Genomic DNA, 17,240 nt, shown 5'->3' with positions numbered 1-17,240 from the left:
CAGTAGAGCAAATGACAAAAAATGACAAAGATGGACAGCATTCCTTGGGACATTGGGAATTTTCAGCAAATCAGGGGACAACTTGAGCTGGCATATTGGAACCAAAGGTTGATAATAAAGGTGAAAGATGTTTCAAAGGTTGGATGTTACCTTGAACCCTTGAGCCCTGTGCAGGACCTGGTTTCAACTCTTATTTTAATAAAAGCAGTAATATTTTGTTTGCATTGATCGTCAAAGGGCAGTTTCCTTGTGCATCCTCTTCGCATTCCAACTTTTGAATATACTCAAGGTTGTCTCTGGGAAGTGGTTGGAGCTTCCCAGAGAATTCAGAGTATGTGGGATAGCCTTCCATTCGGAATATGTGGGATAGCCTCCCATTTGGATGGTGGGAAAGGTGAACATCTTTTGGGATGAGGTGGAGAGTTCTTCATCCTGCGGCCAGAAGAAGTTGGATCAAGAGTTCTGGGCAGCTGGAAATAGCCCGTGACATGCCTGCTTTCATGGTCGGTGGTCTTGTTAAACTGGACAAAGGAATGCAGGGCCATGGCCCCATGCATGCCTTGCAAGGAATGTGAGTCTTGGGGAACAAGAGAGTTAATAGGGTATTCAGTAATCTCAGCTGAGGATGATGCTGTGCTTGTAGAATCCCAAGCTTAGGCTGCTGAACTTGACAATCCTGTTTGGAGACACTGATAGGTGTCTCCAGGTAGGGGACAGTCTAACCAGGCAGAAACATTTCTCATTGATTATCTTTCCCTTGTGTGTGATGCAGTGAGAGGAGTCATAGAATCCAGGATGTACTGGTTGGAATGAGAAGGGCATGTGCAACCCAGCATATTCCAACTAAGTGAGAACACCGTGGAGAAAATGCAGGGTTTATCCTCAAACCAGCCTGAGTTTGAATCCCAGTTCTGCCTACTTACTAGGTCTTGGGTCTCTGTGAGCCTCAGCTTCCTCAGCCAAAAACCATGGATGACAGTGGAACTACCTCATTGGATTGTTGAGATTTAATGTGATCATGTGTATAGGGTGCTGTGCTTGGCATATGATAGGTGCTCAAAATAGAGTAGCTTTAAAATAGGGGCAGAGCCATACCCTGGAACACTGTCAACAATGGGATGAAAGTTGGGTGAGGGGTCTGCAGCCAGCCCAGCCCATTGAGGGTGACAGGCCCAGCTGTAAGTTCTGGGAGGCGTTGGCTGGCTGTAGTGAGTTCCTGGCATTCCCAACTAGGCCAAGCCCTACTCGGAATTTCAGGCAGGCATTTGGCATCAAGGACTGCTGTTTGAGCCTCCCCCTCCCCCTCCCACTTCCACCAGGCTGAGATTCTTAGGAAGATTCCTTCCCACCAGGGAAGGCCAAGTCAGGGGCCCAGTCTGGGAATACCTGTACCACTAATAGGCAATTCGATATTGATCCAGATTCCATAGAACTAGGGAGAACCCTGGCCATAGAATCAGGGAGCAAGGTCAGGGCTGGATTAGCAGCCAGGAGGAAAGCTAAGATGCTGCTCCTGAAAATGCACCTGACTGGGGCAGGTGGGTCCACGCTGTAGAAGTGAGCGGAGGGAGGGGAGTGGGCACAGACCAGGAGCCAAAGCAGGCAGGACCTGGCTTCCAAAGCCCTCTGTGATCCCTATAACCCACAATGGCAGTCAGGACACAAGGAGACAAGAGACTCTATCAGGTGTGTGATAGAAATAAAACCACTTTACTGTTTAGAATAAAGGACACACTATAAAAAGTGAACATTATGCAACATTACAAGACAATATACATTCACGGCATATAAAATTCATAAATAACATGGAGGAAAACTGTAAACAGTGCTACAAAATTTAGCAACAAATACATTCCTTCCAGACAGGGTTTTCTCTGGTTGGTTTCTCTCCATCACTTCTGGGTCTCAGGACAGCAGACCGGCTAAGGAGGAAGGTGGGGGTCATGGGAGAATTTACGAAGCCCCTCCCCTTGGAGTATGAACCCTCCTCGTGTCTCCCAAGAGCCAATTTGGAAGCTGTTGGTATCTGTCTCCCCAGCACTCCCCCATTTTGTTTTGCTTTTGCTGTCAGAATTTAAGTGTTTTTCTTGTGTAAAACTATTTTAGTGATATTTTTACTTTGGCAGCCAGGAGCCAAACACTTGGGTGTCATTTTTGGTTAATCCATATTGTTGATCATTGAGCATATGATGAAGGGCAGAGGCGGGGGGGGGAGGGTATTGTCTCCTGGGGACCACAGTTCCTATGAGACAGCTGTTCCAATAAGTCATTTGTTTAATTGCTCAAGAACCATGGTATGAAAAATGGTGCTCATGGGCTGTAGCTTGATTGCCATGATGTAGGGTCTGGGGCTGGGTAAGGCTAAAGCACAGGAGTCTCCCAGTATTATCTACCCTGGCCAGATGGAGCACTGGCCTGAAAGGTGAGAGCCTGGGTGTGGTGCTTTTGGATAGGGAGACAGAAGAGATGGCCAGAGGAGGCCAAGAGAGCTTGGAATCACAGGTCCCACAGCCCTGGATTTTTAGGAGAAATCGTGGCTTCCCAATGGGGTGGACAAACGGACTAGAGGGAGAAGGGAATGGGAATGACCAGCAGACTGCCCAGGGCCAGGTGCCTCAGAGCAAGGATGTGAATGTACTTGCTATTTCTTCTCTCTTCCCTCCTAGTCCAGAAAGCCACGAGGATGCCGATAGGGAGGAGTCTGGAGGAGTCTCTAGTGCTAGTTCCTTCTAGTTTCCCCAATTCGCCAGTCTAGCTGCCTGCGCAGTAGAAGTATTTACCCTCCGTTCCACTGTAGAATTTGATTCAGGAAAATGGCGGCGTGTGGGTTTTGTTTTTTTTTCTTTTTCCTCTTAAACACAATGTACACATATTACAGCCTACACATGACATAAGATTTAGCAAAATAAAACGTTCACGATATGAATGAAATACAGAAGTGTCTCAGCTACATAAATGACTTTAAATTATACAGTAAGTGAACAAGTGAAATAAACAAAGCTATAGCTTATAGAAAGCTCAAAAACCGCCCTCTGACATCACTCTGCAAAGGACCCTTCTTTGCTCAGGACCTGCTGTTTTCCTTGCCAGGGCCTGGCAGATGGGACTGTGGTTCCACCAACTTTTCAGAGGGAAACTTCAGGTGACACATGCTCAGGCCTCACCTCAAGCCCCTCCTTGTGTGAGTGGAGATGACCCCACCAGGGACCAAGAATAGCCAGATGCCTCATGGAGGTCACACTAATGCCCAATTGTGGGAGGGCACTTGTGCAGGTTGGGTTAGGGGTTCCACCTTATAGGACTTTGAGGTCCAAATAAAGAAAATCTTAAAACACCAAGTCTGAGGCTCACCCCTTAAAAACCACTGGCCTGCTGACCTCAGCTTCTCCTGCTCACGCTGCCCCATTGAGAGAGCAAAGCACCACTCCCCCCACCTGCCCCCCCACCCCCATTTCCTGTATGCCAGATGTCATAACTACAAGGTGAAAGGTAGGTAATGAAATCAATCCCAAGGAAACCGGATGCCTGTACTGCCTTCCTGCACCGGGGTCCTGCCAAACACCTTGCCTGGGCATTTGCATTTGTGTGCGAGACATTACAATGTATTGTCTGCTTCTTTTTTTTTTTTCTCCTGTTTCAGTTGGCAGCTCTGTTTCCTAAAGTGGAATGAACTGAAGATACAAATACTAATACGGGATAAATACCCATAATCTGAAAAAAGAGACAGAGCAATCATGTTAAATGTAACCATCCTACCATCCCCAATTCTGTAAAATATACATTATCACCTACTCTTGGCATCTCACTTTCAACACTAAAACTTAAAATAATTTTATTTAATCAGAGAATTTATATTATAGTTTTACTTCAAAAAACACAACAAAAACCCTACAGCTGATTGCAGAGTAAGGCTTTCCCAATGACCACCAATTTTAACTTTATGAGCTGAGGACCTCAGGAGGTGGCATTCACCCACCAGTAAGCTGGAGGAAGAGGAGCAAGTTGTCCCCAAACCCAGGAAAGGTGGCCATCTAGCCAAGGCAGGGCACTGCAGCTTTCCTTCCTGTGCCCAGGCCCCTGACCCACATTCACTCTCATCTCCCATCTGAGCCAAGCCAGTAAGGCAGTTAAACGAAGGCCCCAAACATGAAGCAGGAGAAAAGGAGAGGGACAGAGGTCAGAAGACCCCAATTAGAGGGATGCTGAGGGTGCTCAGAATTTCAAATTTTAATTAAAATGAAAAAAAAAAAAGGTCAACTTGGAATGTCATGATTTTCTTTAAACAAGCAACAACAACAAAATAGAAGAGATTAAACTATTGGTGTATTTAACAGCATTGAACAGAATTCTGTGTCCTGTAAAAAATTAGCTTATGTCCCCATGTGGGTATATGCAAATGTGTATGCAAACACATCCCCCTAGGTGAGATAAATGCTACTTTGGAAATAGTATTCTCTACCCATATCTACTGGTCCTATATCTGTGGATAGTGTACTGTGTTTGTATCTCTCCAATTTACATAAAGGCAAGCTCCTGGCCAAATCTACTAAAGAGTTTTCCAGGAGGAAATCTTGTGGGAGGCAGGGAGAGGAAAGACATTCATCTCAGTCTTTCACCTGAGCTTTTGTCCAAGGCAGGCAAATTGCCTCCTGACCTCAGGCAGATGTTTAAGTCTTCACCAACTAAGAAAGTTCTGTTATTCTGGCCTGGCTGCTTGCTCCAGACTCAGAAACATCTGGTCAACCCAAGCATCGTTGGGCTGAGGAATTGTGTGTGTACTGCATCATCCAGACCCTCTTGCAGTTTCTTCCTCCCCTCCCTCACTCTCACGTGCAGACACAGACAGACATAGTCTGGTGGGGACATGCAGTAGCATCTCCTTGGTGTATAAGATCTTCTGCGTACCTTGAGTCTATCTGCTTGCTGCCCTTGACTGATTTGAAACAGTTGGCTTTTCAGCAGCTTCCTTGTCTGTGTCCTTTATGTACTGGGGAAGGGGGAAGAGAAGGGCAAAGGGAGGAGGGTCTGGGAGATGGTGAGATGGGGAAGAAGAAAGAGGGGTAGGTATTACAATGCCCAAATTGGGTAGTTTTTCAATTTTTGTTTTCCTAAAAAAATATAGATTATATCATCACAAAGAAGAATATACATTCCTCATTCTTTCCGGCATGGCACCAAAAATTTCCAGGTGGAAATGGGTGATGTCAAAACCAAAAAGAAAGGGAAGGGTGGGGCCAGGAGGATGGTTCCAAATAAACTCCATATGACAGCATAGATTTTCCTTTAAGTGTTCGAAGTGCTAAATTTGCAAGAAAACAGGCACTAATTTCATTGTCATCATCTGGGAAGAGTTAGTGTCCAAGGGAAGCTCAGTGGGAAAGGAGGGAAGTGAGTTGGGGCAGGGTCTGGCACTCAGGGGTCTGTGGCATTGATGATGCTTTTGTCCGGGGGGGCCCATCCTCGGTACCAGCTGCAGTAGCCACCCTTCTGCCGGATGCAGGCATAGTGTTTGGACTGGTAGCCAGGGTAGCCAAAATTGGAGAGCATGTCGGTCCAGAGACACTCGTTCTTGGAGGTCACAAAGCAAGGCAGGTAGTAGCAGGATTTGATCTGCAGTGAGATAACAACCAAAGGTTGGTGGAGCCTGCTGTGGTGGACCTAGGCCTGATGCTTGCCTGAGACTGGATTCAGAACTTGGGACCACTGCAGGTGGAGCCCAGCCACATCACTCCCTTAGTGCAGATAATATAAATAACACTCACCAATACTTATTGAGCACCTACTGTGTACCAGACATTCTGCTAAGTGCTTCTATATTATTCTCTTTAATTCTCATAACAGATTTATCTCCCTTTTACAAAGAATAGAGCCTCAGAGAGGTTAAGTAACTTGCCCCAGGTCACACAGCCAGAAAGTGGTAGAATTAGACATTTGGGAGTGCTTTCCCTCTCAAATGGTAACAGGCAAAGGCGGGAGCTCTCAGCTGTTGTAGGGAATTGAGAAATTAGAAAGATTAAAGCATACACTGTAGAGTCCAGCTGCCCTAGGCTAGAAATCAGACTTAGTGAGCTGTGTGACTTAGGGCTAGCTACTTAAGCTCTCTAGGTCTCTGTTTCCTCCTCTGCAAAATGGGGACAATTAAAACTGTACTAGTCATAATCACTATTGTCCCATTTGGCAGAGTTGTTGTGAGAATTAACTGAGAGAATGGCCTAACTGCCTCCCACAGCAGCAAGGCTGTGTGCCCTGACCCTGTGCTTGGGTCAAGGAGTTGGGCCAGGTTGAAGAGTGACCCTCTGCAGCAAGTGGTATCAGCAGTCCTGCGCCAGCTTGCCCAGCTGGGGCGGGGGCCACCAGTGCGTCAGCTGCCTAGGTGAACCCACTTGGGGCTGCTGGGCAGGACCTGCCAACGTAAGGATCCTGTACCTGCCACAACCTTGAGCCACGGGAGGGGCCAAGGATGCTGAAGAGCCCTCATGCCCTGGCAGCTGCCAAGTGGGCAGCACATATTACAGCAGAAAGTCATTCTTTCCTCGCCTTCTTCACTGCTCAGCCTGGTGCAACATTCCTCACCACTCCTTCTCGGACCTGCCCCTCTGCTCAGGCCTGACATGCACACCCTTCCCAGCCTCACGGCCCAGTGCCCAGTACTGTAGGAGCTGATGTTTCTGGGGCTGCGAGCCAGCACCTCCCCTGCCTGCTCTCCCTGGGGCTTACCTTGCAATTACAACCCAGATGATATCGATAGTTCAACCCCTTGCGCTGGGAGAGGGTGAGCTGGTCCCACCTCTCCACGAAGTTACACAGTCCTGTGTACATCTTGCCATCATAGACACGGCCTAGAGGAGGAGAGGGACAACAAGCGGGGGTTATTTTGTCCAGAACCCAGCCAGAAGAGGAAGAATTCATACCTACTGAGTAACCCCCTTAGGCCAGGAACTGTGCTACGTACTCTTCAGTCCCATGGTTTTATTTCATCCTCCCCAACACCTTTTAGGATGAGTTGTATTCCCATTTTCCAAATACAGAAAATTAAGTTCAGAGAGGTTAAGCAATTTGCAGAAGGTCCCAAACCCAGTAAGCACTGGAGCTGGGGCCAGAGACCAACTATTCTCTTCCCGTGTCAATGGCTTTTTGATCTTGCTTTTGTTTTTTCCTTTCTACGTTGACTGCCTAAAGGTGGATAAGTTTCAAAGACAGACCTAATAGGTTGTCCTAAGATGTGGAGAGCAATAGGTACTAGCAATTTCTTTTCATTTACAGTAAAGCTGAGAAATTGCAAAACCAGGCAAAACTAGGTTTCCTCCCCAGAGTCAGTGGTGGAGCGGAGACTAAAATCCAGCCTCACTGTAGGAACTTCAAGCTCCCACCACTGGTCAAGCAAGATGGACTCAACACTAGATATTCCTTATAAGTCAGTGGGCTCATCGCCAAAGTCCTGAGAACACTGCTGGGTCTACCATTCCTTCTCCATCCTCTAAAGTGAAGGAACAGTGGACCTTGGCCAAACCCTGGCCTAGATGCTGGATTTGGCCGTTACCTGTCAGCAGGTACTGGTACTTGTTGACCTCTAGCTTAAGGCCACAGAGACTTTCGGAAGCTTCTGTGTGGATGTACTGCACGTGGGGCATCTTGGTGAAGCCTCGGTACATCTGTGGGCAGAAGGAATATCATGAGAGGGGGACCAGGGCTCAGAACACATGCTGTCATTTGGGCTGTGGGATCGGATTCCCCTAATAGGCCACTGTGTGGCCGGTCACTGACCTACCTACCCCAGGGTCTTCACTTCAGAGACGAGGCCACCTGCTCCTCACTTGTCTGAGCCATGGGTGGTGCCTTCCCCAAGAAGCCTTCCCATCCATCTAGTCACACCTCCCATTCCATTTTACAGATGAGGAGCCTGAGGCCTAGGCAGATTAAGTGGCTTGTCTAAGGCCACACGGTTGGCGAATAGCAGAGGTAGGCATCCAAGCAGGGGAATCTGCTCTTAACCATTATCCTATGCTGTCTCCCAGTGCAGCCTCACAAGTTCATGGCTAAGGGCCTCTGATGCAGGCAGGTGCCATTTATAGCTATCGTGCCTCCTTTGTAAGCATGCGCTCAGAGCCACTGGTGTGAATGTAACAGAGGCTGAACCCACTTGGTTATTCCAGGTCAAGTCCACGAGCATTATGTGGGCCCGGATCTGTTGAGACAACTGCTAACCATGTGAGCTGGTGGAGGTGGGAGGGGGCACCGAGGTGTTGCCAAATCCCATTATCCCCCAGTTCTCAGAGTACACAGGCCCTGGATGGCTGGTGGTCTCTAGGCTTATCCCAAGGGTTTCCAATAAGACAACGTCTCTATTTTAGTTCCTGGCATGCATAAGTAATTTACTAATGGTAATAAAAAGCCAGACATCACCTCATTGGTGTCTCATCTAAGTGCCTCCCATTCAGTCTAATGGGCTGTTTTTCTTTCTCCCCATCTTCTTTTAAGTGGCGACTGGCTGGCGGGGGTAGGTGGTCCATGAGGCCCTCTGCCATCACAAAGGGTCTCTTGGACCGACAGGGTTTGGGAGCCTCTGCCTTTTTAAGGGGAGTGCTGTTCTAATTGTGTGCAACCATCGGTGCAGGTGCTTTTAATTTACCTGGCCTCCCTTCTTAACCCTCTTTTCCCGGGAGGCTCTCCAGATGAATGAGGAAATGCAGCCAAGAGCAGCGAGAAGTGCTGTCCTCTCAGTTTTGAGCTGTGCTCTCGGGGAGCACGGGCGTGTCACATCCTACCCCCCACTTCCTCAGTGATGGATGGTGCCTCTCTGGCTTTAACAGGAACCATGCTTAAGGGTGCTGCTGTGTGCATGCCATCAAGTGTGGCCTCGGGAGAACGTCCCCTGTACTCACTCCCAGGCCCAACAACTTCTCACTTTGGTGTGGATGACCCTTGACTTTTTGGCAAGTGTTCCAACTCAGTACTCTCTCTAGGTCTTTCAGGCCAGCCTGTTGGAGACTCAGTTTATTCCATGTTGGTCTGTCCCCTGTATCTCTTTTCTGCTTTATGGGTAAGAATCAAGCCCCTGCCCAGTAAGAACTCAGCTTGTTGAAATCAGCTTGGCATCTCTGCTACTTTTGAATTGAAGAACCCTTTATTTTAATATGGTTTCTAGCACTTGCATATGGAGCCAAAATCTTAACACATTATAAATGACTGAGTCTGACAAATACAGAGCTGCCTTTCAGGGTCAATTCTGAAAATAATATGGTAAATGTATGGTAAAGGCAGGTTTTACTCATTTTGTTGTCTTTTCTTTATAATAATCCAGTTTGATCTAAATATTGATCCTAAAGTATCCTAAAGTATTGGTCCTAAAGTATCCTAAAGTATTATTAGGTTTGTAGTCATAGAGACCGAGAATTGGTTTGACAAACTTAGGAGGGTTATAACAGGTTTATAATGTCCTGAAATCAGAGAATCTGAGAATCTCAGAATTGGAAAGGGTGTTAATCTGATCCAGCCGATGCAATGGAAGATTAATGGTAAACTTGGGTTCTGTGGACAGACAGCCAGAGTCTGCATCTTGTCTCTGCCACTTATTTGCCTCTTGGAAAGTTACGTACCATCTTTGGGCCTCAGTTTCTTCATCTGTAAATTGGGGCAAAGCAGTTACTTCATATAGCGTTTTTGAGAATTAAATGCCTTAGAATAGCACTTGGCATACCTTTAGTAAAAATTAGTTTAAAGCCAGTTATACTAAAGTTCGTAATAAGCAGAGGGAAGGATTTGGTCCTCTTCTTCCTACATGTCTTGCCCAGCCTCATCACTTAAGTGCAAGTAGTTAAAGCCGGTTTCAGACGTAGACAGGTTGCTCTTTTTTCCCCAGCTTTACTGAGGTATGACTGACAGATAAAAAGTGTACCAGTGTAAGGGGAGGTTTTGATATATGTATACATTGTGATTACCACAATGAAGCTAGTTAACACATCCATCACCTCATATAGTTACCTTTTTATGTGTGGGAACACAACATCTACTCTCTTAACAACTTTCTAGTATGTAGTACAGTGTTGGTAACCATAGTCCCCATGCTGTCCACTAGCTCTCCAGAACTTACGCATCCTGCAGTACTGAAAATCTGTACCCTTTCACCAACATCTCCGCATTTCCCCCACCTCCTAGACCCTGGTAACCACCATTCTACTCTCTGCTTCTAAGAATTCGACTTTTTTAGATTCCACGAATATGTGAGATCATGCATTATTTTTCTTTCTGTGTCTGGCTTATACTTAGCATAATGTCCTCCAGGTTCATCTTTGTTGTCAAAATGACAGGATTTCCTTTTTTAAGGCTGAATAATATTCCATTATAATATTTAATTGCAATATTGTATATACACCACATTGGACTCTACAAGCCTCTGGGCTTGGCTTCGCTTTGTGGTAGTATCTACGTGAAGTTCTAAGAAGTTAACTTCCCTTGGGGTGAAGGGACAAATAACGTGGGAAAGAAATTTTTGAGTTTGGGGAGTTTTCCCTATTTCTTATGGAATGTCTGGTCTTTATACTTGCAGCATGAACTGTCACCACTATGTCAGATATTTCTGGCATGCCTACAGCACTGTGCTGGATACTGCTTTATATCATGAACTCATTTAAACTCACAACTGATTCTTATAAGCAACCGAGTTTCAGAGACATTAGATACCTGACTGAGGTACCAAGTACATGGATTTTTCTCTCACAGAATGGGCTGTCTAGCTGGGGTGGCAGAGCACACGAGAACAGAGTCACAGGCATTTGGAGGAGGAGAACAGTTCCCCATAGGCTGGGGCGGTCAGAGAGGCTTCCAGCTGGAGCTTCAAATAGCTTCAAATGCTATTAATCATTTGATTAGACAAAGCCTTGAAGGAAGGAAGTCACTGGGGGCCAAGCATTCCGATTGTCCAGCAGATCTGTCCTGCCCAGAGTCAGGACATGCACAGCACATGACCAGCGGGCCGCCCCATGGGCCTTTCCCAAGACCAGCTGGGACATAATGTCCCCCACGTGCTGTCCCCTGCAGCCAGCCTGAGAGCATGTCTCCATGGCATAAACTAAAGCTACAGGCAAAGCAGATGCTTTCTCATGGTCCTGATAAGAGATAAGATCCCCAAAGATTAGAACATCCAATTCTGGAAACTTCCACCTTTGTACCACAGCCCAGCACCTCAGCCCCAGCGAATCTCCATGTTTGGGTTTGCAATAAGCTCCCTCAACATTCTAACACCCTTCCCCTGCCCCCAAACACACCTGTGGGTCACTGCACACTCAAGAGATGCCTGAGAGGAGGACCAGAGGCCCTGGAATTAGCATATGGGAGAGGGTCTGCCTGCCTTTCATCTGGTGAGAGGTTTTGGGGGGAGGGGGTGGGAACTCTGAGAGAGAAGAGAGGTCAGACAGAGCAGCTCAAATTCTCACGTTTTCCCCGTTCCTTTAGTCCTGCTCTAAGGGAGTCCTTGCTTTCCCCGGCTGACTCTCTGGGGTAGACTCTAATCCGCTAGAACAAAGCGCCCAGGGACCAGTGCCAAAACTCCTGCAGACTCCCCTCTCTGGCCTCTCCCCCTTCCCTCCTACAAAGGTATTTTTCCATACACCCTTTGCAAGTCAAGAGCTACACTGCTGGATGACAAATCCACAAACCCAAGTTAACCTCCTTTTGTTCCCTAGGGGAACTAGATACAAATGGGGTGGGGGGAGCCCCCAAAGTGGGTGGGAATGATGTATCAGCCTGCTGCTCCACTGCTCTGTAATCTCCCTGTAGGCAAAAATGCTAATTTCGCTCTAGTTTACTACTTTCTGACTATACAATCTTGACGGTTGTTTAGCCTTTCCAAATATCACCTGTAAAATAAAGGATAATGTGTATCTATTTCACAGGGTTGTGGTGAGAATTGTTCCCCCATCATTATAACAATTATCTTTGGGGCTTCCCTGGTGCTGCAGTGGTTGAGAGTCCGCCTGCCGATGCAGGGGACACGGGTTCGTGCCCCGGTCCGGGAGGATCCCACATGCCGCGGAGCGGCTGGGCCTGTGAGCCATGGCCACTGAGCCTGCGCGTCCGGAGCCTGTGCTCCGCAGCAGGAGAGGCCACAATAGTGAGAGGCCCGTGTACCGCCAAAAAAATATATATATATCTTTGCATCCTCAGCTCAAAAAAGCACAGTGCAAAGCACAGAATCACTGAGAGCGTGGGGAGGAGGGAGAGAAGAAAGGACATGAGGGAGGGAGGGAGGGTGACTGAATGGCCTACTCCTACTCCTATGTCTTGTACCTTCTTGGATTAGCAGACTGGTACCTGGAGACCAGCAGAATCCAGGGGCTGTTTGGATAGAAGGGCAATGACCAGTTCTATAGGTTATCTAATATTGGGCTGGTAGCAGGGCAGAGTTAATAAAACGTACTAGATAGTGGTTGATGATCAAAGTAAGATGGATATTTTGGGAGTCACTGTAAAGAGCACACAGGATTGGGAAGGAACCCTGACACCTCAGCTTGGGAACCAGATCTAGCTTTAATTAAATGTGTGATTCTGGACAACTCATTTCCCTTTGAGCCTCTGTCACAAGTAAATCAAGGGAATTTATTTTCTAACGTCCAGCACTCTGATCCATGGACCTGGGTGAAAGATGGTGAATGGACAACAAAAGACCCGTGTCTTGGGAGTGGGTGTGTGTGCTCTGAAGTGGATGGGTGAGCAAATGTTATTTGGCCTCTAAACACTGCTTAGAGGCTGTTCCCAGTGAGGGGGGAATGGGACATTCTGCCCACAGCAAGGGCCTCTGGTCACCCTGGCATCCAGGCCTTGAAGGAAGGAGAGAAGCTAGGCAAACTTAGGAACCACTGCTCCCAGCCTCTTCCCCTCCCAGCTCTCTGCTGACCATAGTGCGTCTCACAATGTGAAGGATTATTCCAGAGCAGGCAGGGAATGCATCTCCTGAACCTCTGCTTTTGTCTAATCTGCTTTTGCATTTGCTTGCCAGCTTCCAGGGGTTGCACAGTGGGTTTTTTGGGTTGTTATTGCTCTTGTTGGTCCCCTCTCCACCCACTCTTCCCTCCCCATGGCCATCTGAAGACATAAGCTGGTCCCATGACCAAGCTTGGGCAGCCAAGGGCAGCTGGCCAGGGCTGACTCTGGACATTACATAACCAGAATGCTGTGGATGTTTCCAAAATTGAATCCAAAGCAACAGGTTCCACAAACTTGGTACATCTAACCTCAGGCCTCAGGATGCAGGAATTATGAGGCCTGGAGGTCTGCCTCTGAGATGGTTGGTTACAACCCAGGGGCTTTGTCACTCCCCCTCTCAATTCTACCCATAAATTGTCTCTTCGGGAGTTTCAGGCCAGTGCGTCTCACACTCGTCCCCTCATTAGATGGACAAGCATTTACCAAGTCCCTGTTGCCTGCCGGTCCCACCCTAATTGCTGGGAATGCAAATGTGAGCACTGAGTACAAGGGCTAGCAGTCCCCTGGGACCTGGGCACACCCCATCTCAGACTCCTGATTAGTCCTGCACATGTGTCTTCTCTCCCGCCTGACTATAGTTCCTAAACATAGGAACCGCATCTTCCTTGTGGCCTCCACAGCTCCTGGCACAGAGTGCTGCATGTAGGGAGGTGCTTACAAAGGTGGAGTGGTGGACCAGCTGCCAAGTTGTTCAGGGTCGAGCCCCAGTCCTCTGTGCTGAGGCACCCAAACCAGCTCCTGCTTAGAAGTAACACAGCCCGTGTCCCAGGGCACTTAGAATCCTGAAATGCCTGAGCCAGGAGGGCTCTTAGGGGTACCCAGCCCAACCTCACACTGTTGACATATGGCAAAACTGAGCCCAGGAAAAGGGACAATTCTAAGGCCAGTGAGCCAAGGGAAGGAATGGAGCTGAGACTAGGAGGCAGGCTCCCTAGGTTTTGAATCGGATGTGCTTTTTCTTAGGGCATACTTCCTGAATGTGCTTCATAATGTTAACATCCTCACAAATATGCTCAGTTATGTGAACATGCTTTGTAAACGATGCTAACTAATGGGATGCAAGAAGACAATTAAAGCCGGGAAAATAGGGAGAGAAGGTGAAGTTCCTACTTTGGCTTGAGGTTCCTGTGATCAGCACAAGTTTAATGTAAAGTTTTGAGAGGTTAAACCTAAGTTGTAACCTCAGTGACTGCATAAAACCAGCAGGCATTGTTGAATCCTAAAACGTCAGACCTCGGAAGAGCCTGTAGAGACGATCTAGTCAACATCCCTCCCCCCATTTTACAGATGGGAAGACTGAGGTCCAGAGAGAGGCAGTGACTTGGCCAGTGTCTCATAGTTACTAGGTAACAGGGCTTTCTGCTGTCTGGTTCCAGAGCGCAGCTTCTTAACAGCTGCCTCTGAGGGACTCCACTGGCCCTGGCTCTGGGATGAAGCAGCCAGCACCACCACCACCACCTGTCCCTTTCTGCTGCCTCATCTATGCCCTCTCCAGCCAGGTGGAGGGGCTAGGACTGGGGCTCAGACACTGAGCAAACACACACCCTAAGTCCAACCCCACTTGCCTCCATTGGCCAAGACTCTGACAAAAAAAACCCAAACCCTCCTGAATCCTGGGATCAGGCTGCTGTCACTCACCTTCATCTGCTTGATGGTGTAGACCAGTGTGCCAAAGGGCCCCTCCTTCACCAGCTTCTTCCCCACCACCTTGGCCCGGATCACTGTAGAAGAAGGCAAGACAGAGACAGGGAAGTTAGGGAGGCCTGAACCACTTTAGGGACCACATCTCAGGGTAGGCATCCAGCTCCCAGTATGTCTGGAATTGTTTTCTTTGTAATTCTGAAGCAACTAGAATAGATGATTGTGTTTATAAGAGCAAGCATTCAGGTAAGAGACACTGGGATGGGGGTGGGCAGGGAGGAGTGGAAGAGAAAGAGAAGACAGACATCTTTGGAGTTAATTTCCCTAAACGCTCATAGTTGCAGTCTGGAAATTTCTAAGGCTGTACTCACCCCTGGAGGAGTGACTCTGTGGTTTCACCATAATCCAAAATCTACTTCTGTTAGAGCCTCCTGCCCTCATTCCATTGCACCTCTGACAATCCCATGGTCTCCCATACCTATTCTCTTTCTACCAGGACCGCTTTCTGAGATCTACCTCATTTGGGACTCTTCCTTTGCATGCATCCTAATACACCCACAGGGTTGTGATGTACCCCAGTTTGACCTCCATGCCCCAGTTGGCACTCTGATGGGGCCCTTGGTCCCCAGCACTTAGATGGCAAGGGATGCAGTAGAGAGCAGCTCAATAAGGATGTGGTAGAGGAAGAAGCAGTTGGGAGCAGAGGCTTAGGAGCCAACCAGACTCTTCCAATCCCAGCCCTGTTCTTTATGGCTATTATGATTGTGGGCAAGTAACTTTGTTTCTGGCCTCCAATTTCCTCTTCTACAGAACAGGATAATAATGTTACCAGTTACCTGAATTGAAGGAATTGGGCAAGATAATGCGTGTGAAAAACTCTCAGCACTATGTCTTGGACAGAGTGTATATTAATGTTATTAATATCATCATTATTATCATCATCATTGATAAAAATGGGATGGGCTGACCCATGGAAGGATTGTTACTGGAAAAAATAGCTCCCATTTATCGCACACCTACTATATGCAAGAGTACATTTTACTTATTTACTCCTCACAACTGCCTTACAAGGTCAGTATTAGCATCCACATTACACAGATGAGGAAACTGACAGAGAAGTGAAACCATTTCCTCATTTTGAGCCTCAATTTTCTTATCTGTAAAGAGGATGTACTACCTATGTCAGGGAATTGGAATGAGGATTAAGCAAAAAACCTTATGAAATTTCTTACTACAACATCTGGTAGAAGGGAGTTGCTCAGTAAATATTAGTCGACTATGTATACAAAAATAATTAGACCCAGTGTGACAAAGGCTGGAAGAAAGGAATTTACTACATGCAGTAAGAACACAGAGAAGAGAGGGATTGACCTGGAGATTATAAGAGGCTTCTTTTTTTATTGTATGTGAAGAAGCTATCTTCAAATATTTGTCAAACCAGCAAGTGGACAGATATTGAAGACAGAACTCAGAAACTGCAAAGAAGTTGCGTTCAGCCAAAGAACAAGTCATCTAATAACAAGAACTAGCAACAAAGTCGGGGATTGAGGCGGTGCTGTCATGGGGGCAGAGAGTGTCTCCATCAAAGGGGGCTGGATGCTCTCATGCTAGGACTTTGACCAGAATGGAGTGGATTTTGCATTTATAGCAGCCGTGTTTGAATCACAAATTGAACTCTTCCAGCTCTAGGATCTTATCACTCTTTCTTACCTCACATTGCACTTAGCCCAAAAAAGAGCAGGTGCTCAATAAATGTTTGTTAAACAGCTTACCCTTTACACACACACACACACCCCTACACACACACACCCCTACCTGCCTATTCTGGTAGCTCCGTTATCCTTCCCCGTTTTGGTTGTCCCACCATGTTTCTCAATTCCTTGTCTCTAATCTCTTAAAAATTTCCTTACTAGGAACCAACTCCCCTACCCCAGCTGAATCCTATCCTGTTTCTTCCCAGATGAGCTTGGAGCCTATTCTCCCAGTCAGACTTGAAGTCAGGATCCAGATGAATCAATGGCCCCTCCAAACCTTACTTGCCAGGGATGGCAAAACACGGAGCCCAGTGGCAAAGTTAGCAATTCAGCAGAGGCAGCTCAATTTGGGAAGAGGCAAGTGGCTGTTTCCAAGTCTGCTGTAAAAACGAGAGCTTGGCAAGATCCCAGGCCAAGTTCCCTAAAGATTCTGCCCCCACCTCTGTGTCTGACTTTGAAACAGCATCCTTGGCAGGGAGCCATCCTCCCAGAGGCCCCAGGGACTATTTCCTCTACATTAACTCCCACAGGCAGGTTGTAACAGCTTAACTGTTGGGCAGAAGGCATGTCTGCCAGGACTTTCCTATTGATTCTTCCTGAATTGATTTGGCTCCATCTTCTGCTTCTTCATTAATACAGAAGGTAAAAGAAGGAGTGAGTCTTTGCCTTGGGAGGAAAAAAAGCAAAAGGGATTCCTTTAAATAGCAACGTCTACCCTTTCCTGGCTCAAAAATGGCTTGACTTCATTTAGACATAACATGTCATAAGCAGACCTGGCCTATAAAGCTGGGTACTTCTGGAAGCTTCCGCATGCACAGTGAGTCAATTCCTTCCTTACCCCGAAATGGTCTGAGCTTGGAACCT

The 17,240-nt window shown here is 47.3% G+C and overlaps 2 protein-coding genes across 3 annotated transcripts in view; one reads left to right on the top strand and one right to left on the bottom strand.

Annotated features, from left to right (window-relative positions):
* Positions 1-17,240, top strand: part of SYN3 (synapsin III) — a 456,321-nt gene that overhangs the window by 155,280 nt on the left and 283,801 nt on the right. The gene's annotated exons all lie outside the window — the stretch shown is intronic.
* TIMP3 (TIMP metallopeptidase inhibitor 3) overlaps positions 1,683-17,240 on the bottom strand; it is a 60,753-nt gene continuing 45,195 nt past the window's right edge. The window contains exons 2-5 of the mRNA XM_060025561.1: positions 14,620-14,702; positions 7,541-7,652; positions 6,718-6,839; positions 1,683-5,610 (exon numbers count right to left, since the gene is read on the bottom strand). Coding sequence (XP_059881544.1) covers positions 5,413-5,610; positions 6,718-6,839; positions 7,541-7,652; positions 14,620-14,702 — 515 coding nt within the window. The 3' untranslated portion in view covers positions 1,683-5,412. The remainder of the gene's footprint in view (positions 5,611-6,717; positions 6,840-7,540; positions 7,653-14,619; positions 14,703-17,240) is intronic.

The sequence above is a fragment of the Delphinus delphis genome, chromosome 11 (genome assembly GCF_949987515.2).
Source record: "Delphinus delphis chromosome 11, mDelDel1.2, whole genome shotgun sequence".
Lineage (NCBI taxonomy): Eukaryota > Metazoa > Chordata > Mammalia > Artiodactyla > Delphinidae > Delphinus > Delphinus delphis.
Note: the sequence above shows the minus strand (reverse complement) of the source record. Positions and strands in the feature narration are given on the sequence as shown.